This window comes from Anomaloglossus baeobatrachus, chromosome 5 (genome assembly GCF_048569485.1).
Source record: "Anomaloglossus baeobatrachus isolate aAnoBae1 chromosome 5, aAnoBae1.hap1, whole genome shotgun sequence".
Taxonomy (NCBI): Eukaryota; Metazoa; Chordata; class Amphibia; order Anura; family Aromobatidae; genus Anomaloglossus; species Anomaloglossus baeobatrachus.
Genome location: NC_134357.1, coordinates 308872495 through 308897112, shown reverse-complemented (window position 1 = coordinate 308897112; position 24618 = coordinate 308872495). Strand labels below are relative to the sequence as shown.

Here is a 24618-nt window from a genome sequence, read left to right as displayed (position 1 = left end):
TAAGCTCAACGACCAGTGGGAAAGGACCCCATACGTCATACAGCCTACTGAATGGGAAAACGAGAAGAATTATTTGATCAGTCGCGACCAGGGGAAGACCACAGCTACTGTTTCCAGGGACCACCTGAAGAGATGCCCGGATCCCTTGAGACTGGTAGATGAGGCTCCGGTTCCCGTGCCGAGCGGGGAACAGAAGAAAGAGGCGATTCATACCGTGATGGGTGACTTCCCGGCAGACTGGCCTATGCAGAATGGCGCAGTAATTGTTCCCGTAATAATGTTCCCACAACCCGTGGAAGAAATAGAGACGGAGACGCCCGCTAGCGAGCCACCTGAACAAGCACCCAGGGATGCACCTATACTACGCCCTCGTAGGTCTCTACCAGCTATACCTGATATACGGGAAGAGGGACCGGTCGTTCCCTCTGTGCAATTGCCTCCCCCTCACAGCACTGGGCCCAGGAGGTCCACACGCCCCAACCTAGGTAGGCCCCCGCTTAGGTACAGGGAGACTGCCATCTAGGGGTACCACATGTTGATTGTGTAAATAGCTGAATGAGTGAGCACTAATCATCCGAGACTTTCACCTGATTGACATGAAGGTTAAAGGCAGCGGATCCCGGCTGCCAAGTTGAACACAGTCCCCGTTAGGACCATACTGCCCATCCCCGTTGGGACTTTGCTTTGCCCCGTTTTTGAAAAAAAGAGACAAGGCCGAGAATTTGCAGGCCACCCAAAAACTGGGTTTGTAAATAATCCCTTGACCGGCCTGTCCCGTTTCACAACCTCCGGAGAGGCAGACTGGATGAGGAGGAGCAGGAGGGCCTGCGGGAAAGTGATGGCCGAGGCCCTGTCACCACTGCAACTGGTGGCGATCCTCTGGGTCAGGGGTCCCCTGGACGTGGGGCCCCTGAGAGACAAACAGGTGTGGAATCCTGTACCCGTCCCGTAAAGCAAACCTAGGCCCATTCCTGGACTGGGGAAAAGGGGTGGTGCCCATTTCTTAGGGGCAGCATCAAGGCTAGGTTTGTTTGGGTGGGCAAACAGAAGGACCCGGTCCCGGTCCCATATTAATAAAAATGTTATATTTTTGCAACGTTTAAGAGTGTGCCTCCCGTAAGGGAAGATTTAAAAATATCCTTGAAGTTTGTACAAAAATTATTATATTTGTAAATATGTTTTAATCTTTTCCAGTTACAAAGCAACAAAATAAACCGATAGTGGACGGGCAGCCCGCAGACGGTCTGCATTAAACCAAGGGGGAATGTGACGCCCTGGACTAGCCAGGTTGTCACAGGTAGTCCCATACACACACACGCCCCCCCCCCTTAGTAAGGTGACAGCAGCCAAACTACAAAACCTTTGTCACCTCCCTCCGGGTTTGATGTTCACACCAGGGGGGCAAAGCCAGGCGGTTGGTTCCGTTCACCGAGGAGTTCACAGGCCCCGAGGCGGGAAAAACAGTAGTCTAGTCTAGTCTTGACAGTGAAGTGGAGTGGAGTGAAGTTCAAGGGCAGACCTGTGCCTAGGTCTGCCATGGTCTACACAGGTGTCTGGGTTGGAGCCCAGTCACCTCTGGCAAAGAGGCCAGACGGTGATGGCCGCCTGCAGGAGCTGGGATTACAGCCAGTGGAACCGTAGGGACCGGGGACGGGCGGTGGCCCGCCAGTACCGAACCGGGGAACCGATTGGAAACCGGAGCACCAGTAGGGGTACTCAAACCCAGTACAAGGCCCAGAAACAACCGGGCTGAGTCAAATCAATTGATTGAGGACTGGACTTTAGGACCTATCTCACCTAAGACCCGACTGAAGACAACAGCCCAACCATTAGGGTAACGCCACCGCCCAGGCATAGAGACGCGAGGGGCCAGTGTCTGCGGGCAAAGAGGGCTCTCCCGGCACATACCAAGCCGGGGAACGGACTACCATTGCTCAGGCACAGGAGTCGACGTTTTCAACATAAGTAAGGTGCAGGAGAAAGGCGAAAACCACCAACCTGTTAAGGGGAAAACTGCAGGCGGCTGCGGGCACCGTTCACCATCTTGTTTGGTTTACCAGAGACTCCAGCGTTTTTGTAATAGTGAGTACAACAGTGCCTCCGGGCCGCGCACCGCACCGCACCAACACCCCAGCGCTCATCCATTTCCCTGCCTCAGCACCTTCCCTCGGGCCCCCAGGACCATCATCCCCCTACCCACGGAGGGGTCAACACCAAGCTGCGCAACACCGTCCCTTGGAGCCTAGTCAACGGCAGCGGTGGTGTCCATCTCATTCACCACAACCTGTGGGTGGCGTCACAAACTCAAATCCCCCTACAAACAACCGCGGCTCCGGCCGTGGACCTCCCCACCGAAGTCCCTACATGTAGCGCCAAACCCCTTTCAGAGCGACGTGACCCCCGGGTCCATGAGGAGCTCGAGCCACCCACCGACGAGCACGGATCCGAGCGGCTCGGCAACCGGCCGCGCCCCGGGCGGTACATATATATATATATATATATACTATATATATATATCACACATATATATTTAAGAACACATTTCTCAACCAACCGAGTGAGTCCTGCATTCTGTGTATTGTCATATTTTTGACTGGCATACTCTTTCTTCATATTCTTACATGATCTTGTCTATTCTTAAATTAGCTATCTTTATTGTGGCTCCATCCCAACCAAGTAACGGTTGGTTGAGAACCGTCTGGCTGCCCGCCCCCGGGTACTACTCACCTTTACTATAAGAGATCCAATTAAGGTATAAATTTCACTGTCCTAGACACTTAGATTGGTCATTTCATGCACTGAATTCACTCACATTCCTCATTTTGTTTGTTTGGATTGTCCGGGTGGACAATGAATACTCTTATAATGGAATTCTCCATATATTAAATATTTTCATTTTGTGCCCTGCATGATTTTTGATATATTTATTTATGATATTTCTCCCTATGATATGAGATATGTTTTGGGTTATTTTCCACAGATATTTATCTGTAATAATTGGTGTCTTTTTGTTTTACTTATAGTTATATAGCCCTGTCTGATGAAAGCCGAATAGGCAGAAACGTCATATTTTTCAGACTGATCAATATGTCAGATTGACCATTTTTTCTTCTTGTACACCAATAAAATTTATTTGACTGCAAGGGCGTTGTTTTCCTTTTTTTGTTTTCTTTCTTTCTTGTTCTTTTCCTCCCCTTGGGGTAGTGTGCCGGAGTTCCTCCTTGAGATTACTATATTTTTCTCCAGAGCACCTATATGGTGATGCGGGGCGTTAATCTATAATCTTCCTTGTAAAAGGGCAAAATTCTCAAACCATGGACCTGGTAGACACATCAGGCCATCGTTTTCCTCTCCCCACTTCCCTTCAACAATAGTCCACCTGTCCTCAGTCTTGAGGAGAGTGACAATGTCATTGGTGTATGACAGCTGACAGACAGTACTGTAGTGTCTGACAAAAGAAGGTCACAGCATTTGGCTGCACAAAATGCTCCCTTACTTTCTATTGTTCCTACTCTCATTATTCAGTGTACTAGGTAACTCCTCTTCCCTTCAGCTGCTTATCATCCGGATTTCCCCTTGGGTTTAAATACTCTCATTTTCCCTGGACTTGTGCTGGTGATTCTGTGACTCCCTGGACCCCAGGGGTCACAGAATAACATCACATACACCCCCCCCCCCAGGTTAGGAACACCAGTCAAACAAAACCCTTGTTGCCTCCCTCCAGGGTCTGATGTCCACACCAGGTGGGGCAGTGCCAGGCGGTTGGCCCCACCCACCGAGGAGTTCACAGGCCTGGAGGCGGGAAAAGCAGTTTAGTTCAGTTCAGAGTTGAGTTGTGGAGTGAAGTGAAGTGGAGAGGTGGAAGTGAAAGGAGCAGAGACTGTGTGTGTCTGGGTTGGAGCCCAGGCACCATCAGCAAGGTCGGCAGACGGTGGTGGCCGTCTGCAGGAGTTGGTGGAGGTCTGCGTAACTGTGGGACCGGGGTCGGGCGGTGGCTTGCCGGTACCGAACCGGGGAGCGGATTGAAGCCAAGCACCAAGGCAGGGTACTCAGACCCCGACTAGGCTCGGAAGCCGCCGTAAAGGTCAAATTCTCTGATTGTGGTCTGGACCTCAGGGGTTCATTCCCAACCAAGTCCCGTCAGAAGGCAACAACCCAACCCGTCCGGGTAAGAGCCACCGCCAAGGGCCAGAGATCCAAGGACCAGCGCCTGCGGGCAAAACGGGCTCTTCCAACATGTACAAGCCGAGGAGCGGACCACCCGTGGGAATCCATAGGGGTCAAACACTTACACATAGGTGCAGGGAATGACAGCCTCCATCAACCCGTCCGGGGAGAGTGAAGACACCGCAGCCGACTGCGGGCCCCGTCCATCCAGCCGTTTGGTTTACCAGAGACTCTGTTCTTGACTACCTGAGTGAGTACACCAGTGCCATCCGGCACCGCGCTGCACCGTAACACTGCCCCTGCGTCCACGCTGCCTCCCCGCATCGGCACCTGCACCTATCCCCTCTTCACTACTCCCCAATCGGGGCCCCGGGACCAACAGCCCCTACCCACAGAGGGGCCAACACCTCAGCTGCTCTCTGCCATCGCTCCCGGGAACCCCCGTCACCAGCAGCGGTGGTGCCCACCATCACCACAACCCCGTGGGTGGCGTCACAACCAACATCCCGTCACCAACTCCCCTTTCACTCGTGGGCGAGGAGGCGCTGCTCGAGCCCCGGGTCCGGCCCCGTGCTCGAGCCACCGAGGAGCAAAAGCACCGGACCCAAGCGCCAGCGATTCCCAGGCGAGCGGCGTTCCCAACCCCTCCGCCCGCGACAATTCAGTTCATTCAAGCTCTGGATGCAAGCAGGTGGTTTGCTCTAATCTGTGGTGGTGTTGTTGCTGTAACTTTGATGAACTTCTATGTGAGTCATCATTGGATAATTAGTTGATGCGCTTTTTCCCTGTATGTCCTTCTTGTTATCTTCTTTAGTGTTTAGTGGGTTTGACGAAGAGCTCATACCATCCGTTTCCTATTTAGGGCCAAGCACAAGGGATACCAAGAGTCGGGTATCCGGCTTGTTGCATAGGTGCAGAACCTGTCTAGAGAGGTGAGGGACCCCAAGGCCCAGTGGTAGGTTTAGTCAGGAGTCACTATCTCCCCTTTTCCTTTCCTTTCACCATTCACTTGCTACTTCCCCGTACCTAGTGTGACAGACTACCCTCCCCCAACATTGGCTCTGGGAGTGGCAGCAAAGTCCATGGGGCAGAGTCCAGAGTGGACCGGGCAGAGCCATTATTACTCTCACTTGGGATGAGCGAACACAAACTGTAAAGTTCAAAGTTTGTACCAAACACCAGGTGTCCGAGTCACGGACCTAAACACAGATGTTAAATAGTAGTAGTCGCAGCCCCCAAGAATTGTTGCATCTATTAGATGCAACAATTCCTGCACTTTACCTGGCTCATCTCGATTGCAATGGTGCGGTGGCAGTTGGGGTAGTATCAGGGGTTAATGGCAGCTATCATTTGGCAAAAATCACAACTGCCATTAAACCTTGGATTAGTAATAGGGAGGGGTCTGTGAGACCCTCCCATTATTAATCACTTAAGTAAAAAGAAAAAAGAAACACAAACACAACAATTGTTTATTTAAAAAAAAAAAACTATTTCTCCAATTTATTAACCCCCAAAACACCCCGGCCCCACTTAATCCACACCACGATGTCCCATCACGATCACAGCTCTGCTACATACTGAAGTCGCAGCACATGGACACATTAGAGAACATGACTGCCCACTGCAGCTTCAGGCAGACACTGACTGAGCCGCAGCTGTGAGTGATGACATCACTAAGTTTTCCTGCCATCAAAGCCAAAGGTTTCCACGGTATCCCACCTGTGACTGCAGATAAACTCACCTCAGGTGAACTCATTGAACTCAGTGACCTCACCTGAGGTGAACTCATTGCAATCAATGAGACCTGAAACTCCTGGCAGAAGACCGTGTTTTTTTTTGCCTTCAGATGCAGATTTGGTGCTGAAATTTATACACCAAATTCCTGCACCAATTCTGCATCTTCTGGCAGAAAAACGTATCAAAAAGCGATGTAGTTTTGTGTGGTTTTTGCCAGGAGATGCAGGTTTGGTGCAGAAACATGGTGTATAAATTCCAATACCAAATCTGAATCTCTTGGCATAACACCACACAAAAACTGCAGCTTTGATCCAATTTCGGTGCTGTTTTATGTCAGGGCTAGGAGGTGCACCAAGTTTGCACCTCGTGGCAGAAAAAGGCACCAAAACCCCAGTTTTTTTTGCCAAGAGATGCAGATTTGGTGCTGGAATTTATATACCAAAGACCTGCACCAAGTCTGCATCTGCTGGCAAAAAAACAGCATCAAAACCGCATCGCGTTTTGATTAGTTTTTTGCCAGAAGATGTAAATTTGGTGCAAGAACTTGGTGTTTAAATTTCAGCACCAAATGCATCTGTACAGCCCTGCGCTTGGCCGCAGCCGACCCGCTCGGATCCGGGCTCGTTTGGTGGGTGGCTCGAGCACCTCCGGACCACGTCGCTCTGCAAGGGGTTGCTGGCGATCTCGATGGGGGTGGTTAGGTAGGTGTACGGCTGGAGCCGTGTTTTGAGTTCATGACGCCACCCACGGGACGTGGTGAAGGTGTAGACACCACCGCTGCGATTACGGGGCACCCGGGGGAAATGGTCATGCAGCAAGATGTTAACCCCTCCGTGGGCAAGGATGGTTGCCCCGGGACCCGTTTGGGAAGTGTGTCGTGGCTGTGCGGTGCAGGGCAGTGCGCGGCTGGATGGCACTGTTATACTCACGATTATTGATACACGCAAGTCTCTGGTAAACCAAATTGATGATGGTCGGTGCCCGCAGCCGGCTGCGTCTTGTCCCCCACCCGGGTTGGTGGTCCTGGTCTTTCTTCTGCACCTCTTTATGTTCGTGTTGACTGCCTATGCTTCAGCAACGGGAGTCCGCTCCCCGTCTATATATGTGTCGGAGGAGTCCGTTTGCCCGTAGGCGCTGGCCCGTGGGATCTCTCTGCCTGTGCGGTGGCTTTCTATCCCCCTCGGTGGACTGTTGCCTTCTTTCGGGTCTTGGGACGGGAAAGGACCTAAGGTCCAGACCTCAATCAGTGAATTCAACGTGGTCCAGTGGCTTCTGGGCCTCGTTCTGGGTCTGAGTACCCCCCTGGTGCTCCGGTTTCCAGTTGGTTCCCCAATTCGGTACCAGCGGGCCACTACCCTGTCCCGGTGCCTTACGGTTCCACCTGGCCGTCTTCCTGGCTCCTGCAGGCCAGGACACCGACTGTCTCCTAGCCAAGGTGTGCGGGCTACGACCCTCACACCTGTCAGACTGTGGCAGACCTGTCACCACAGGCCTGCTGCACTCTCCTTCACTCCTGTCACTACCAGCTGCTCCAGACTGACTGCACTACAGTTTCCTGCCTCAGGCCCTCTGGACTCCTCGTTGGGCGTGGCCAACTGCCTGGCTCCGCCCCCTGGTGTGTCCATTGAGCCCTGAGGGAGGTGACTAGGTTTTGTGTGGTTGGTTGCTGTTACCTTATTAGGGGGACAGGTGTTATGCAAGGGCCTACCTGTGACTACCTGGCTAATCCAGGGCGTCACACATCTCCTGGCAAAAAAAATGCAGTTTAGGTGCATTTTTCTGTGAATACCAGCCTGCCAGCTGTTGGCTTTATCTTGGCTGGGTATCAAAATTGCACGTTGTTTTTTAAAAATATTTATTTAAATAATTTTAAAAAGCTGCATGGGTTCCCTTGTATTTAAATATATAGCCAAGATAAGCACACGGTTGGAGGCTGCAGCCTATAGCCATATGTTATTTGCACTCTGTATCAATATACGGGGGGAACCTACATAATTTTTTAAATTTATTTTTACACCTCTATAGGGATGCAGACAGCATGTGATTCCAACCAGTCACAGACGTAGTCACAAAGGGTGGAGGCACGGTCTGACTACAACCAATCACAGACACCGGTACTGATGGTGGTCAGGGGAAGCAGTGAATATTCATGAATCATGAGAGCTAATCCTTGGACCCAGAAGCAGTGTTACAGCCACAGGGATGGTCAGTAAGTATACTTTTCCTCCTTTATTCCTTATTTTCTTTCTTTTGCAGCCCCCTCTAGCCCTTGCTAACACCATTTTATAACACATAAGTTCTGGTCCCTTAGACTTCTATGAGGTTCAGTGTTCAGGTCAAGTTTGGCTGCAGAACCCGATTTTTCATCCATGGGTTTATTCATCTTTAATCCCCATTCCTACTGATCTAAAATTTGCCTGTTTGGTATACTTGAGGAAGAAACATGGCAGCACCTTACAGGAATATTCCTATGTTCCTAGCGAACTGATCTCATCTATAAGCGTAGTTGTAGACAACACTGAGAAGTATAATGTAATGGTTTAGCTCTGGCAGCTTATTTTCTGTTTTATGTTTAGACATCTTATGCTTTAGGTTTTATGTTTATGATATTGCTTTTTGTTTTACTCTGCTCCTATAATAGTCATATTTCTGCTGCATCAATAGTACATGTGCTTATTATTGAGTGAGGAAGATTGACGGAAGTAGCCACTGTGCAAGAACTCTAATTTCTCATTTTCATTTTACTAAATGTAATTTCATATGTGACTCAACTTGCCATATGTTGTTATCGGATATACCATGAATCATAATATCTTATGCCCTACAAAGTAATATAGCTACATAGATTGAAAAAAGACCTAGGTCCATCTAGTCCAACCTTCCCCCACCAATGATGTATTTTGTCACTAAATCATTTAAAACTGACATTGTTTTGTGTACTGAGGAGATCATCCAGCCCTTTTTTAAAAGCTGTTATAGTATCTGCCATTACTACCTCTTGTGGTAGGGCATTCCACAGTCTGACTGCTCTAACTGTAAAGAACCCTTTCCTATTTAGCTGTCGGAATCGCTTTTCGTCCACTCACAGTGAGTGCCCCCTGGTCCTTCCTATTGTCTTTGGAAGAAATAAGTCACGTGCCAGTCCTTTATATTGACCAAACATGTATTTATACATATAAATGAGATCTCCTCTGAGACGTCTTTTTTCTAAGCTAAACATATCTAATATTTCCAACCACTTATCATATGGGAGGCCTTCCATTCCTTGTAGTAGTCTAGTTACACGCCTATGAACTAACTTCTGAATATCCTTTTTAAAATGTGGAGCCAAAAACTGGATCCCATATTCTAGATGTGGCCTTACAAGTGATTTATAGAGGGGTAACAATACGTTGGGATCACGGGATCTAATCTCTCTTTTTCCTTACTAGTTGTCAATAAAACAAATAAAATAAGATGGGGTGTGTAAGGGTTAATATTTCTCCTATTGGAGAGCATCTAGTTTGCATGCTATGTAAGTCATCCTATGCTATGTCTAAATATCCAAATAGCCTTTTTGGAGTGGAAGAGGACAAAAACTATAGCAATACTTAGTGGATGTAGCAATCGTAAAAGTCAATTTTGCCCCTTTGAAAGGCTTTGCCAAATGACTTATATTATGAAACCTATCAGAATCTCCATTTGCAGACACATGTGAGGTGGTGGCCACCCAGTGGTTCAAAGTAGGAGAACTGATTTAACGGGGTTAGTGCAGCTGTACTTACTTCCCTGCACTTTAATTGACAGCCTGCTGTGCACACAAGCTGCAGAGCAGGCTGTCAATCAAGTTCCAGGGGGAGGGATTATTGCCATGCTCACTGCATAGTGAATGATGGCTGTAATCGCTCTCTGCACCACCCCGATGGCTAGAAGTGAGTGGCTGCATCTAGGATGTGTTCATTTTCTCCATGCTTCTATAAGGCAGGTAAATAGCATTTCAGGATGGAAAGGTTCTGTTTATAGATGGCTTCCATAAGTTCAAAATCTAACTCTAGCTATGTTGATACCGTTGTTGCAGAGGAATCCTAGAGTGTGTTCTGCTGCCCAGCCATTCTGAACAGTCCGATAGGCTTCCTTTTACTTTCCACTGTGTAATTTTTTTTTATTACTGTTTATGCTGTAATTTGTAGTTTTGAGGAATCAAATACAGCTGAAGTCGTCTGCAAACAGTTTTACTCTACAGCAAATACGCAGTCTCAAACACGCAGTCTGCAGGCCACATGTGGCCCCTGAAGCTGTTTGTTGTGGCCCGCAGACCCTGTGACGATTTCGGTAGAGGGCTTTTCTACAATTTAATTATTTGCGGTGCCGCGCAGAGGAGCTTTGTGCATTATTCCAATGGCTGACGCGGCCAACCAGATATAAGGAGGTAACGTCGCTGTATAACATCACCACCTTACATCTGATTGGCTGATGGCAGCATAGAGCTGCGATCGTCAACAAGTAGGTAAGGTACGTTCCCACGATCAAGACATGCTGCAACCTGGACACAGCGGGGCCTGACCTGCAGGGCCGCGAGAATCATCCGCAGGGTTTGGAGTGCTGCGGTCTCCTCACTGTGTTCTCCATACGGAGGACGCATGCGACTCCTCAATAACTGATATGCTGCGGCCCCTGAAAACTGTACCACAGGTCAGTTTTTGCTGCGGGCCGCACACGCACAGTGGATTTCTGGAAATCCCATCCACTATGCTTGTACTGTACATTGCAGCGATTTGGGCGCAGCGAAAACAGTCTGCCTCCAAAATGCTGCAAACATTGATCTTGGGAATGCAACCCTGAGGGAATGGAGGAAAAGTGAGAAGATTTTTTTTTTTTGCATTTGTGAAGCACGGCATAATAGGGGACATGGATGAGGACATTACTAAAGGACAATACTATAAGGATGGGCACAATACTACAGGACACAAGAATGGACACAATACTACAAAGATAGGCATAATACTACAAGGATGGGCACAATACTACAGGACACAAGAATGGGTACAAGGATAGGCATATTACAAGGATTGGCACAATACTACAGGACACAAGAATGGGCACAATGCTACAAGGATGGGCACAATACTACAAGGCTGGGCCCAATACTACAAGGATGAGCACAATACTACAGGACACAAGAATGGGCACAATACTACAAGGATTGGCATAATACTCCAAGGATGGGCACAATACTGCAAGGATGGGCATAATACTATAAGGATAGGCACAATACTACAGGACACAAGAATGGACACAATACTACAAGAATAGGCACAATACTACAAGGATGGACACAATACTACAAGGATAGGCACAATACTACAAGGATGAGCACAATACTACAAGGATAGGCACAATACTACAAGGATAGGCACAATACTACAAGGATGGGCACAATACTACAAGGATGGGCACAATACTACAAGGATAGGCACAATACTACAAGGATGAGCACAATACTACAAGGATGAGCACAATACTACAAGGATGAGCACAATACTACAGGGCACAAGGATTGGAGACATTACTACAGGGTACAAGGATGGGGCACATTACTACAAGGCACAAGAATGGGCAAAATACTACAGGGCAGAAGGATGAGCACAATACTACAGGGCACAATGATAGGAACAATACTACAAGGATGAGACAATACTACAGGGCATAAGGATGGGCGCAATACTACAAGGATGGGGCACATTACTACAGGGTACAAGGATGGGGCACATTACTACAGGGGACAATGATGGGAGATATTACTACAGTGGACAAGGATGGGCACATTACTACAGGGCACAAGGATGGGGGACAGTACTACAAGATGTTGGCTAAGATTACTATATCATGCTGCTAATTGTAAAACAAGATTGCAAGAAGGGGATAAAATGTAAAGAATTCAAAATAAAGCATGACACTTTTTTTGCCATTAAAAATGCTTTTTAGATATAAACTTAACTTAACCCCTTAACGACCGCGGGCCGTAAAATTACGTCCTAAATGACATAATCTTACTGCCCGCGGTCCTCCGGCGGCAGCATGCCGCGATCGGCGCACATCTCAGCTGATTTTCACAGCTGAGATGTGTGCCTGCTAGGCACGAGCAGAATCGTTATCTGCTCGTGCCGATTAACCCCTTATAATGGCGCTGTCAATACATGACAGCGCCATTATAAGCGCAATCGCGGTAAAGTTTTACTTACCGCCGAAACCGGAAGTCACGTGACGCGATCACGTGACTCCCGATAGTTGTCATGGTAGTACAGGGTCATGTGATGACTCCTGTACTACACATGAATTGGTTTCACTTTCGCTGTGCCCGGGGCACAGCAAAAGAGAAAGGCAGCGTATCTGCTGTTTACAGCCTTCCAGCTGTGATCAGCAGATACTGCAGAGCGATCGGAATGCTGATCGCAATAGCCCCCTAGGGGGACTAGTAAAATAAAAAAAAAAAGTAAAAAAATAAGTTTTAAAAAATTTAAAAAAAACAAAAAAACCTAAAAGTTCAAATCACCCCCCATTCGCCCCATTGAAAATTAAAGGGTTAAAAAAATAAAAAATATACACACATTTGGTATCGCCGCGTTCAGAAACGCCCGATCTATCAAAATATAAAATCAATTAATCTGATCAGTAAACGGCGTAGCGGCAAAAAAATTCCAAACGCCAAAACGACGTTTTTTTGTCGCCACAACTTTTGCGCAAAATGCAATAAGAGGCGATCAAAACGTAGCATCTGCGCAAAAATGGTACCGGTAAAAACGTCAGCTCGAGACGCAAAAAATAAGCCGTCATTGAGCCTAAGATCCCGAAAAATGAGAACGCTACGGGTCACGGAATATGGCGTAAAACGTGCGCCACTTTTTTCGGACAAACTTCCGATTTTTTTTTAACCCCTTATATAAAAGTAAACCTATACATGTTTGATGTCTACGAACTCGCACTGACCTGAGGCATCACACCCACACATCAGTTTTACCATATAGTGAACACAGTGAATAAAATATCTCAAAAACTATAGTGCTATCGCACTTTTTTTGCAATTTTTCAGCATTTGGAATTTTTTTGCCATTTTCTAGTACACAATATGGTAAAACTGATGGTTTCATTTAAAAGTACAGCTCGTTCCGCAAAAAATGAGCCCTCACATGACCATATTGACTGAAAAATAAAAAAGTTACGTCTCTCAGAAAAAGAATGGCGAAAAAAAAAAACGGAAAGCGAAAAATCGGCCGGTCGTGAAAGGGTTAACAATAAAGTGTGGGCTTATTGTAATAAGCAAAAAATAATCAAAAAAAGTGATCCAAAGGTGTATAGAAAAAAAATATGGAATCATTAAAAATGTCACTTTGTCCTGCAAAGAATGTGGCCCCAGAATTTTTTTTTTCTATGTGCGTCTCATACCCAGCTGAGTTTGAGACCCCTGGTCTACATGCTAAAGATAACATAAAGATCAGGAAACTAGGTATGGTTAAGTATAGGCAATTTTTCTTTTCTAGGTTTGAGGGTTAATTTATATCTGTTAGCCACTATCTAGTCCATGTTCTGGAGAGAGATAAAACTCCTGCTATGGGTCAGTGATCTTAATGGAATAAAAGTCGATGTAGAATCTCCAACTACGTCCATCACTCTCTCTTTTGCAAAATAGTTTCAGCTCATAGGTCAGTAAATTGAAATCATTTTTCAATTTCTCCCATATGTCCCACTTTGAGGAGGAATCCAGACTAATTAGCTTTCATTCCAAAGTATCTTTTTACTGTATACTGAAACTTTTCATATCTGTCACTTGCATTGCTTACGTTCTTTGCATAGAAATTAAATATAAAAGATGAAAGTTAAAAAACTTCAATAATTGTAAAATGAAATGCCAATATAATTTACTATAAATAAGACTGAAATAAATAGTTACATAAAATATACACATTTTTATTTCAGGTATTATTGAAATGGCAGTGCTACATTTTAATTATTCAAGATTAATCCAACTAAAAGTTATAAATGCCCCAAAATATGTTTCATGAAGATTTATTTTAACTGCAAAAGGGAATTCCAGTTACAACAATCCTATCTCTAGCTGTTTTATGTAAGAAGAAACATTTTCAAACTTACATTTTTTTCACATTCATTTGGACACATGAAAAACGCTGCAAAAGCGATGAAAGAATTGACATGCTTAAGTTTGAAAAGAATGCTTTGATGGTTCAAATCCACAAAAGAATAAATAAGCAGCATGTGCATGAGATTTCAGAAATCAGATTCCCACCGGAGCCACTAACAGCTGATTGGTGAGCTTGAGGGTGTCAAATCTCCTTCGATTTGATATTGATTACCTTTCCTGCAATATTAGATCCACAGAAAACCCATTTGTTTTCACACTTACCAGAGACACATTCACAAGCATAATCATCATAATCTCAGTTTTTTTCCCGTCAGCATGTATCACAAGCCACACGAGTCAATAGGTCCGTGAAAGCCAAGTAGAGCACACATATGACATCCGTATGACATCTGTGTGCTGTCCACTTGACATGTACCACAATTAAATACATTCTGGAAATTAATGAGTTTTATGTGTTAAAGATATATAAAGATAATAAACAAAATTGAAATAAGTATATCCATCAGTACTTTAGGTTTTTATTTTAGCTATCTTCAAGCACATCTTCAAGGTTACTCAAGACCATTTGATTTCAAACTTTTTTCCCACCAGTAAAGAAAGATTCCCAATCTTCAGAAGCTGTATAAAAACAAGCAAGAATGCAAGATGTATTATATGAATACTTATTACTAAGATAGCATCAGGATAACACTTTAAATTCTATAAAGGGCAAATAAAATGTAATATCTGTAATGTCCAAGAATAGATCCAACAAATGTAGACATATATATACTGTACACTAGTGCATTAAGGATCTGCCCAACCTGAAAGTTGTACAGAGCTGTAATATGGTACCCCTAGTCTTTTGTAAGCCCTTGGCTTCATATTGGACCATGTGGAGTTTTTTGTCCAATTCTGAATCAAACTGAAGAAAATTTGCATCAAATACCATATTGTGGAATTTCCTTTCCAAAAAGTTATGCTTTTAGGGGAAAATATTTTTACTGTGAAACCACTGTAAGCTCCATACAGTGACAATCAGAGTTAATATACTGTATGGGCCGCTTTACACGCTATGACATCGCTAAAGCGATGTCATTGGGGTCACGGAATTTGTGACGCACATCCGGCCGCGTTAGCGATGTTGTTGCGTGTGACACCTATGAGCGATTTTGAATCGTTGCAAAAACGTTCAAAATCGCTCATCGGTGACATGGGGGTCCATTCTCAATTATCGTTGCAGCTGCCAGTACGATGTTGTTCGTCGTTCCTGCAGCAGCACACATCGGTATGTGTGACACCGCTGGAACGAGGAACCTCACCTTACCTGCGTCCGCCGGCAATGATGAAGGAAGGAGGTGGGCGGGATGTTACGTCCCGCTCATCTCCGCCCCTCCGTTTCTATTGGCCGGCCACTTAGTGACGTCGCGGGGACGCCGAATGCACCTCCCCCTTGAAGGAGGGATTGTTCGGCAGTCACAGCGACGTCGCTGAACAGGTATGTGTGTGTGACGCTTCCGTAGTGATAATGTTCGCTACGGCAGCGATCACCACATATCAGCCGTATGACGGGGGCAGGTGTTATCTCGCTCGACATCGCTAGCAATTGCTAGCGAGGTCGCAGCGTATAAAGCGGCCCTATTTCATGGAGCCTTAACAGATTTGGGTACTTTTTCTATAAATCCATGTATTTAGGCTATAAAGCAGTTGAGTAGTATTACAAATGCAGCTTTATATAGCTACTGTACTTCAGCTTCTACAGTATGTTCAACAGTGAATAGCCAGCTGCAGAATGATGTCCAACACAGATCTCATATGATGTCCTTATATCTAAGCAACAGAACAATCTTCTAAGATTATACGACCAAAATAAAATTGTATTTGGTTCTCATTTGGTCATAAATCATTTAAAATAATTGTATAGGAGAACTGAGATAAGGACTACACAGTGGCATAATTAGACAAGCTCTGATAGATTTCACTGGGAACAACATTCTGCAGCTGGGTAAAAATTATTTACTGAATTAATGGGAAAGGGTCAACAGATCGGCGACTATAAGCTGCGACCACCACCAGTAAGCTCTTATATACATCATTATAGAACTGTATATAAGAGCCCAGGCCACTGTGTAGAACGTAAAAAACAGTTTTATTATATTCACCTAGGGAGCGGTCCGGTCTGATGGGTGTCACTGCTCTCCGGTCCGATGCTTCCTCTCTGTGGCAATCGCCATCTTCCTTCTTCTGAAGCCTATGTGCATGTCGCGTCCTACATCATCCACAATGACTGGCACTGAGGTCCTGTACAGGCGCACTTTGATCTGCCCTGCTCAGAGCTGATCAAAGTATTTTAGTGCGCATGCGTGGGCGGCCTGTAACCTTTCTTGGCGCCTGCACATTACAGTACTTTGATCTGCCCTCAGCAGGGCAGATCAAAGTGAGCCTGCGCAGGACCGTAATCTCTGCCTGTGTGGATGACGTAGAACATGTCATCCACACTGAGCTGGGTAGAAGGACTGAGATCTCAGCAGAGAGGCAGCACCGGACCGGACAGCAGCGACACCCATCTGACCGCCCCCTGGTGAGCATAATAAAAGTGTTTTTTATGGTATACAGAGCGGCCTGGTCTTTTTATATACAGTATTCTGGAATGCTGTATATAAGAGCTCAGTGGTTGTGGCCGCAGCTTATAGTCGCAAAATCTGGTGGCAGGTTCCCTTTAACTAGCTGAAAATTAAAGTCAAATCAAATCAATGATTGACTGGACCCTGCTTGGTTGGGGAAGCTTGCTGGTTTAGAAATTTACAGTCACATGTTCTTGACCAGTAAAATAAATACCTTTGTCTTTGGGATGTACTTGAAATTCTCATTGGCAGCACAATTAACCAGAACCTTTGTAGGAACAACTGGTACACCAAACACTGCTACATCCTTCAGCTTCAGGTTTTCTGCTTCAGGTTTTATTTGTATCACTTCATTTTTAAGAATATTCTGTGGTTTAGAAAAGAGTTTAAAAATAACAAAAATCATGTAACACTAGAATGAGTTAATTTTCCATTAAACAATTGTAAAAATATATATCTCACATTTTGTGCCATGAAAAGAATTATGCTATAATCTCCCTTCTTATGTGTGTCTAAACTGTCTCCATCATCCCAGTATAGATCTCCTTTAGCAACGCCATTTGCTGTAAGTGCTACGAACAGAAATAGACTGTTCTTGCGTGTTTCTTCTGTAGTCATTCCTGGCTCCTGTGGATTAAATATAGAGTTTAAGTTATGGATAAGATATTTTCCAGGGTAAATGGGAACCCCTACAACAGAGCATGCAAAAACGTTGCATTGGCACATATCGAGATTTTGGTGCAACTGAACTTTTATGTTCAGTTTTTAAAAGCAGAAATAAAATGATAATAAGCGAAAGAAAATTGTATGGTTCATAAAAGTAACCCCAATAATGTCTATTACATGGCACCCAACAGGACTGTATTTATAGCTGATGCTGCCATAATTTTCATATATGCAGTTTTACCCTGTAGAAATCATTGGCAAAAAAGCCCCAAAAAATAGTAATGACTATCTTCGTAATTGTTGTGACCTGCCTCTGCATTCCTCACTCCCTGGCCATGTTTATGTGGCTATAGCAGAAATAGCTGGAAATGAGGGATGAAGTCCACAACTCTGGCAATCAGTGAGGGACCCAATGGTGGGATTGACACCAGACTAACTGGTATCACCTATCTGCTAGAAAGACATTACGCTAGGAGTCAGAGGACTCCCGGCGAGAGGTGCAACATAATGGGATAACCAAGGAAGCAATACAACAGAAGGCCATGTTGCTTGCGAGAGGGAAGAGGTGTCACCTCCTAACACTCACCTGAGGCTGATCCCTGCACTCCCTAACATTCCTAGATGGGTCCTTACTCCATGTGCTATCACATGTCTAATCCCTGGCCCTGAACTTCCCCTGACTAAAGAAGGCCAGCAAGGCGCTAGTGTCGCCACTGCAATAAGACAACAGAAGGAAGGTAAGACAAACAGGTGCAGAAAGTAACAACTAATAACACTCCACGGCTTCTCCAGCAGGAACTTCTCAGCTGCAACTGAAGCGATACCTCAGGGTCACGAATGTCTCCTGTTATTAGAAGACTAGTGATAGGTTTGGGTCCAGAGTCTCAATTTGCCTTGTGGTACTCTAGATATTAAAAGTGTTTTCTTTTCATTTGGTGCACCAAAGGTTTGTCAGTTATCTTGGCTAGCAGCGTCTGATTACTCCTCCTTATGTGCATCCAGTTTGTGACCACACCCATCACCTTTAAATGGTCCCATGCACCATCAGATGATGCTGTTTATACGGAATCCACATTTGTATACTTGCCACTGAGGAGGAAGGTTGCTCTAGTAGCCTCTGCAGCCTTGCTGCTGCTGGAGCCCATCTGTTGGGATGTATGTTGCAGTCCTGGTGTTTTACTGCAGTCAAGAAATTGGTGTTTATCCTTTTGTGTATTCCTCTGTTAGTTGATCTTTCCTCATGTTTACTATTGCAGCAGTGGGACTTTCGCCAGCCATCTCACTAGTCAGGGGTAAGTTCAGGGTTAGTGAGGGACTAGGAATCCTGCTCAGTGATTGTGTGAAAGAACCCATATAGGGAGGTTAGGGAGTTTAGGGTACAGCCTCAGGTGAATGCAGGAGGTGTCCCATCGCCTTTCTCCCTAGCATCAAGGCCCACGATTGTTTCAGTGTCCCTGATGTACCCTTATATGTGGTGGTGACCTTCACGGGTTTCCTGGTGTTTGGTGGAATCCCGATAGTCACAACGTGACACTCAGTTTCTCAAGAGACAGGCCTCTTCAAAGTGGACAGCATAGATATTAACTATAGCTCGCATAGGGTGGATTGAGGAGTGGATACTTATTAGCATAAGGGAGTGGATGCAGCTAAGATAACTTTTAGATTGCAGCAAGATAATAAGAAACCATAACCCCTTCAGCACCAGATGGAATTAAAAAACCTCCAACCCGAGTAAATGACAAGCAGGCACTAAGGAGGATCTGCGACCTTCTGATTCTGATCACATTCATGACAATAGGTGAAAACTTGTTTAGGCTTCAATTTCCCTTTAAAAGTAATAGCTACAAGTGGGATTTTCTCATTAACTGAACAGGGACAGGTGGTACCAAGTCTACATTGAGAAAGGAGCAAATAATTTTGGATTTAAAAAAAATAGTGGCTGATAATGCTGTAAGAAAGTATAATTCTGTGCGTATCACCTGTCACACAAATATGTGAAAATATCTGAAACAGATTGTAGGGAACAAATGAGAGATATGGATTATCAGGAATGCTAGGGATTGTGTGAGGCTTCTTCTTACCTGTGAGGGTATAATGTAGCCACCTCTAATATGTGTATTTATGGTGTCCAAAGGTGCTGAAAGAGTAAACCATTCTCCATTACTTTCAATCGCAGAAGCCTGTACAACAAAGAAGTATCAAGAGAAAATTAACAGTGGAAGAAAATCTAAAGTTATTTGACTTTGGTGAAGTTGAGGCCATAAATTCACTAATCAGATAATTCTGCCTTGTAGTAAGGGGTTCCGAGGGCTCCCATCCGGCAATCACTGTGGTTACTGGACAAGGGTCCTGACAATCAATTTATTAATCTCTAGACTACAATTAAAAAATATATAACATTTTTATTTAAAAAGAATGTAACAGATATATTTTTGATTAGTAAAAGCAGCCAGTAAAACAAAATATGTTTTTAATGTTTTTATTTTCTATGCATTGTTATGGAGGCTGCCACCTTCTGTCTCATCTTGTTTAATGGATAAAATAGCAATGTGCTTGTAAAAACAAAAATGTTTAAATGAACTGAGAGTCCTCAGTGGTTGATGCCTTTTAATGGCTAAAGCTGAAGCCACACAGGGATTAGTGCGATCACTCACATGACACTTGGCTCACGCTCGCAGCACAGCTGGAGACGAGGGTCATGCGACTGTGGTCCAATCCTGCAATCAGACCACAGCTGTGGAGGGGAGGGAGGGATTTATCTCCCTATCTCCTCCGTTGCCGGATGATGCAAGAATCACATTGCACTCCACTGTAATGCGAGTGCAATGCGATATTTCTCTCGCCCCCATAGACTTGAATGGTGAGAAAAGGAGTGAAACGGGATCGCATTCCACTCGCAGCATGCTGCGATTGGTTTCTCGGTCCCATTAGGGCTGACAAAAAAAAAAAATCGATCATGGGAGCTGCCACAGAGCAATATTTGTCCGAGTGGAATGCGATTTTTTTTTTTATCGCATTCCATTCGCTCCGTATTACTCGCCGTGTGTACTGACCCTAACTGAAAAGATGGTAATAAATAGCAAGCTTTCCAGACTAGTGAGTTCTCTTTATCAGGCATGGTAAGGCTGCTTTCACACTACGTCTTTTTAACATGCGTCCTGAACGTTTTTTTGCTGCAAAAGCGGATCCTGCTTTTACAGCAAAAAATGCATGCAAACGCATGTCTTATTTTGCAGGATCCTGTCACTGGATGTTTAGGGGCGGGCATTGGAGTCATGTGATCGGGAGTGAGGGGAACTAAACGTGCCAGACTGGGAGCCGGCATCTGACAGCTGCGAGGCTCGTAACCAAGGTAAACATCGGGTATACATGCTTGGATACCCGATATTTACTTTGGTTACAAGCGTCTGCAGCTGCTATGAGCCGGCTGCCTGCACACGTTACCAACGTAAACATCGGGTAACTAAGATAAGTGGTTACCCGATATTTACCTTGGTTACGAGTGTCCGCAGCTCTCAGGTGGGGGAGAGGGAGGGGGAGAGACAGAGAGAGAGGGAGGAGAGAGAGGGGGAGAGAGACAGAGGGAGGAGAGAGATAGACTGATCACGGAGGCTGGCTTCTGGGCATGCTCAGTAGAGCAAGCAGGATCCTACCTATCAGCATGCCAGCGTTCACATGCGTTTGCGTGCTGTTTAGTCAGGATCCAGCAATTTGCAGAAGTTGGACGCAGCTCAAAAACGCTACAAGTAGCGTTTTTGAAAGATGTTAAAAAACTGCAAGTCGCTGGATCTTCACTATAACGCACGCAAACGCAGGTGAACGCATGTTAACGCGAGTCCATGGCAAATGCATTGAAATGAAAACGCATTTGCACTGGATCCGTTTCTGCGTTAAAAAAACGTTCAGGACGCATGTTAAAAAGACGTAGTGTGAAAGCAGCCTAACCAATGTATACCATGCCTGATGAAGAGACTTGAGTAATCTCAAAAGCTTGCTATTACCATGTTGTCAGTTAGCCACTAAAAGGTATCAACCACTGAGGACTCTCAGTTCTTTTAAACATTATTTTTTCTATCTCTTCGCTAACACAGTACAAAGATACATTTTACCTGTGTAAAAACAAACAACTTTGCTATTTACTTTTTGTTAATGATACTCCTTCTCAAGAACGAAGGTAGTGTTATTTCTAGGGTTGACTGCTCATTGCTCAAGTTATTGGCCACCTCTGCAGTTTATGAGGGATGCCTCCGCTTGCATCATACGACAGCACACAGTTCAGGCCAGTGACACGATTATGACGCTGGTCTGTATTGACAATCTTCATAAGTTGACCATCAAAAGAAGGAAGCTGGACCACTTTGGAAAAGTGAGAAAATGTGAACACACCTTTTGGGTCTATTTTCCATTTACGTGTTCTATCAGTGGATTTCTGCAGAAGAAACGCACTAAGGGTATGTGCGCACACTGCAGTTTTGTTTCTTCAGCGAAAAATTCACCCTCTGGCAGAAAAACACACCTTTGGACGAAAAATGCATTAAAAAAGCATGCGTTTTTGCCGCATTTCGGGGCGTTTTTGGGTATGTTTTTGCCCATGCGGTTATTCGCTATATTCCCCAGTAAAGTCTATGAGAGATTCGAATGGCTGTGCGCATGTTGCTTCTTTTTTACCTGCAGTTTTGGTTGCAGAAAAAAGAAGCAGCATGTCACTTCTTTTCTGCGTCTTTCCCTGTGTTTTGCCACCGACAATGTTAAAAAACGCAGGGACAAAAATGCACCAAAGCGTGGCAACAATACACCGAAAACACATGCGTTTTTTGAGGCTTTTATTCGGTCAGAGGTGCATTTTTCTGCCAGAGGGTGCGTTTTTCGCACATACCGTAAGAATGCTTATGCATTTTTTATTCGACATTTTCTCTTACTCCATGTAGAGGAGTGCAGGTCTTACCTTTCTTGTAATCCTGCCTATGATGATAAGGAGATAACATCTTAAAATAAATCAGCCTAAAAATTAGACTTTGTGACCAGAGTGAAAACTTCAAGACTTCAGAATTTTGTTTGACATGGAAAATTGTTTTTTAATGTTTAACATAAAATTTAATTAAAATAGGACATTTTCTGATTTCTTTATGATTCTGCTCTCTAATGCTTCAGAAGTGTGGGAAATAGCAAGTTTATTTTTTGCGAACCTTGAATCAAATCTCAAAGTGTTCAAATTCACATGAAACCGAGCCAAAGTCAATCCTCCACGGACTGATATCGACATTTGTACTGTAACTTCTTCAAACCTGAGGTTTCTTATGACATGTAGCCTACATTAAGGGAATCTTATCAAAAGGTATTTTTATAGTTTTCTCATAACATTTTACGCAATAATTAGGCTAGTAGATTTATTATAGACTGAAAATATTATCTTCACAAGAAAATGGTTAATCACCATTTAAGAAAAAATCTTCAATGTAATTATTGTTACAGGATTTACCCACCACAAATATTAATGACATATCCAAACAGCGGCCATTTGATTCAGTCATCTGAATGCCAGAGTCCTCTTTACCTTGTAGAACAGTGAGCTCCTATTCCTCTAATGGTGGAGGTTCTAGGTGGCGACTAGGGATGAGCTAACCCAAACTTTAAACTTTGGGATTCGTACCAAACACTGAGTGTCCAGGTCTCAGACTCTAACACGGACATTTAACTGTACGTCCAGTTCCTGTTTGTCATCCAAATAAATCTTGTTAAAAGGCTTCAGAGCAGCTAATCAGAAAGATTTTCCAGTGTGGGCCCTTCCGGCCCATCACAGCCATGTCAAGTATTGGCATGGCTGTAGTTAGCAGGCAAACCACTTGAAAAAAAAATTAAAAAATTAAGTAGGCGCCCAACCTATTCTTGAAAAATTGTGCTGGTAAAACGCCCCTACTTTACCGTGGCTGGTTATCAGAAATAGAGCTGGTGGTTCCCATGGTATCCTCTATGTGAACTGTGACCGCAGGTGAACTTGTTGCCAAAAAGTCGGATTACATGACATGGTGACAGAGCAGTCCAGCAGTGAGTTCACCTGCGGTCACAGTTGGTACCATGGAAGCCTCCAGCTGTGACTGCAGGTGACCTGACTGACGTCTGTGCTTCTTATTTCAAATAAGAAGGATTGTTTTGTGTTTGTGTTTATTTCTTTTGACTTACAAGGTTAGTAATGGGGGTATCTCATAGACAACTCCCCATAACTAACCTAGGGCTTGATGGCAGGTGTGATTTTTGACAAATCACATCTAGCATTAACCCTATATATTACCCTGATTGCCACCACACCAGGGCAACTGGGATGAGCTGGGTAAAGCTCCAGAATTGATGCATCTAATGGATGTGCTAACTCTTGGGCGGCTACAGACTGATATTTTTAGGCTGGAAAGGTCCAAATATCCATGGCTCTTCCCACAGTAAAAATACCGGCCCTCAGCTGTCCACTTTATCTTGAATGGTTATTAAAAATGGGGGGACCCACATCATTTTTTCAATTTTTTATTTATTTAAGACATAGGGTACCCCTATTTTTCATAACCAGTCAAGGTAAAGCTGACAGCTGAGGGCTGATACTATCAGGATTAAGATACGCTCACATGAGCGTATGAATCGGATGAGTGCAATGCGAGAAAATCTAGCATTGCCCTCTGACTAATGTAAGTCAATGAGGCAGAGAAGTTAGTCAGCTTTTCTCGCATCCAGATTCTGGATGCGAGAAAAGTCGCAACATGCTGCGATTGTATCCTGAAAATGTACGAGACTCGCCAATACAAGTCAATGGGTGCGAGAAAAAAAAACAGACGTCACACGGAGAAGACATGGACCATCCTAGTGACGTCCGTTTTTATGGATGCAATTCTATCATGTAGCAGAGAAGACTGTAAATGCTCCTGTAAAGGACTGTAAATGACTAAAACCTGCTGAGAAAAAAAGAAAAAAAAATAGATTGCAGACTGAGAGCACACAGATGACAAGTGAGAAAAAAATCTTCTACTCTACTGGATGAGAAAGGGACCATTTTTACATACGTTTGTGTTCATGTGAGTCCAGCCTTAGAATCATCATGGATATTGGCCCCTTGCCAGCCTCATAGCAGCCCCAGCTGCTGCGTTTTTTTTTTTGCTTGTTTGCAAAATAGTGGGGGACCCTGTGCCATTTTTTTAATTTTTATTTATTTCTTTTTACACTACAATACAGCAAACTGGTGTGCAATCAATCAGAGACACTGAAACAGAGGGTAGAGGGTGTGTATAGCAGTCTGTATACAACCAGTCAGACAAATCTAAAAAT

The 24618-nt window shown here is 44.7% G+C and overlaps 1 protein-coding gene and 1 long non-coding RNA gene across 2 annotated transcripts in view; one reads left to right on the top strand and one right to left on the bottom strand.

Annotated features, from left to right (window-relative positions):
- LOC142311357 (uncharacterized) overlaps positions 1-24618 on the top strand; it is a 41586-nt gene that overhangs the window by 16459 nt on the left and 509 nt on the right. The window contains exon 2 of the long non-coding RNA XR_012754260.1: positions 7930-8113. This is a non-coding gene — a long non-coding RNA (uncharacterized LOC142311357). The remainder of the gene's footprint in view (positions 1-7929; positions 8114-24618) is intronic.
- LOC142311352 (lysosomal alpha-glucosidase-like) overlaps positions 13851-24618 on the bottom strand; it is a 153709-nt gene continuing 142941 nt past the window's right edge. The window contains exons 17-20 of the mRNA XM_075349698.1: positions 19392-19490; positions 17107-17271; positions 16859-17011; positions 13851-14659 (exon numbers count right to left, since the gene is read on the bottom strand). Of these exons, the coding sequence (XP_075205813.1) occupies positions 14597-14659; positions 16859-17011; positions 17107-17271; positions 19392-19490 (480 nt within the window). The 3' untranslated portion in view covers positions 13851-14596. The remainder of the gene's footprint in view (positions 14660-16858; positions 17012-17106; positions 17272-19391; positions 19491-24618) is intronic.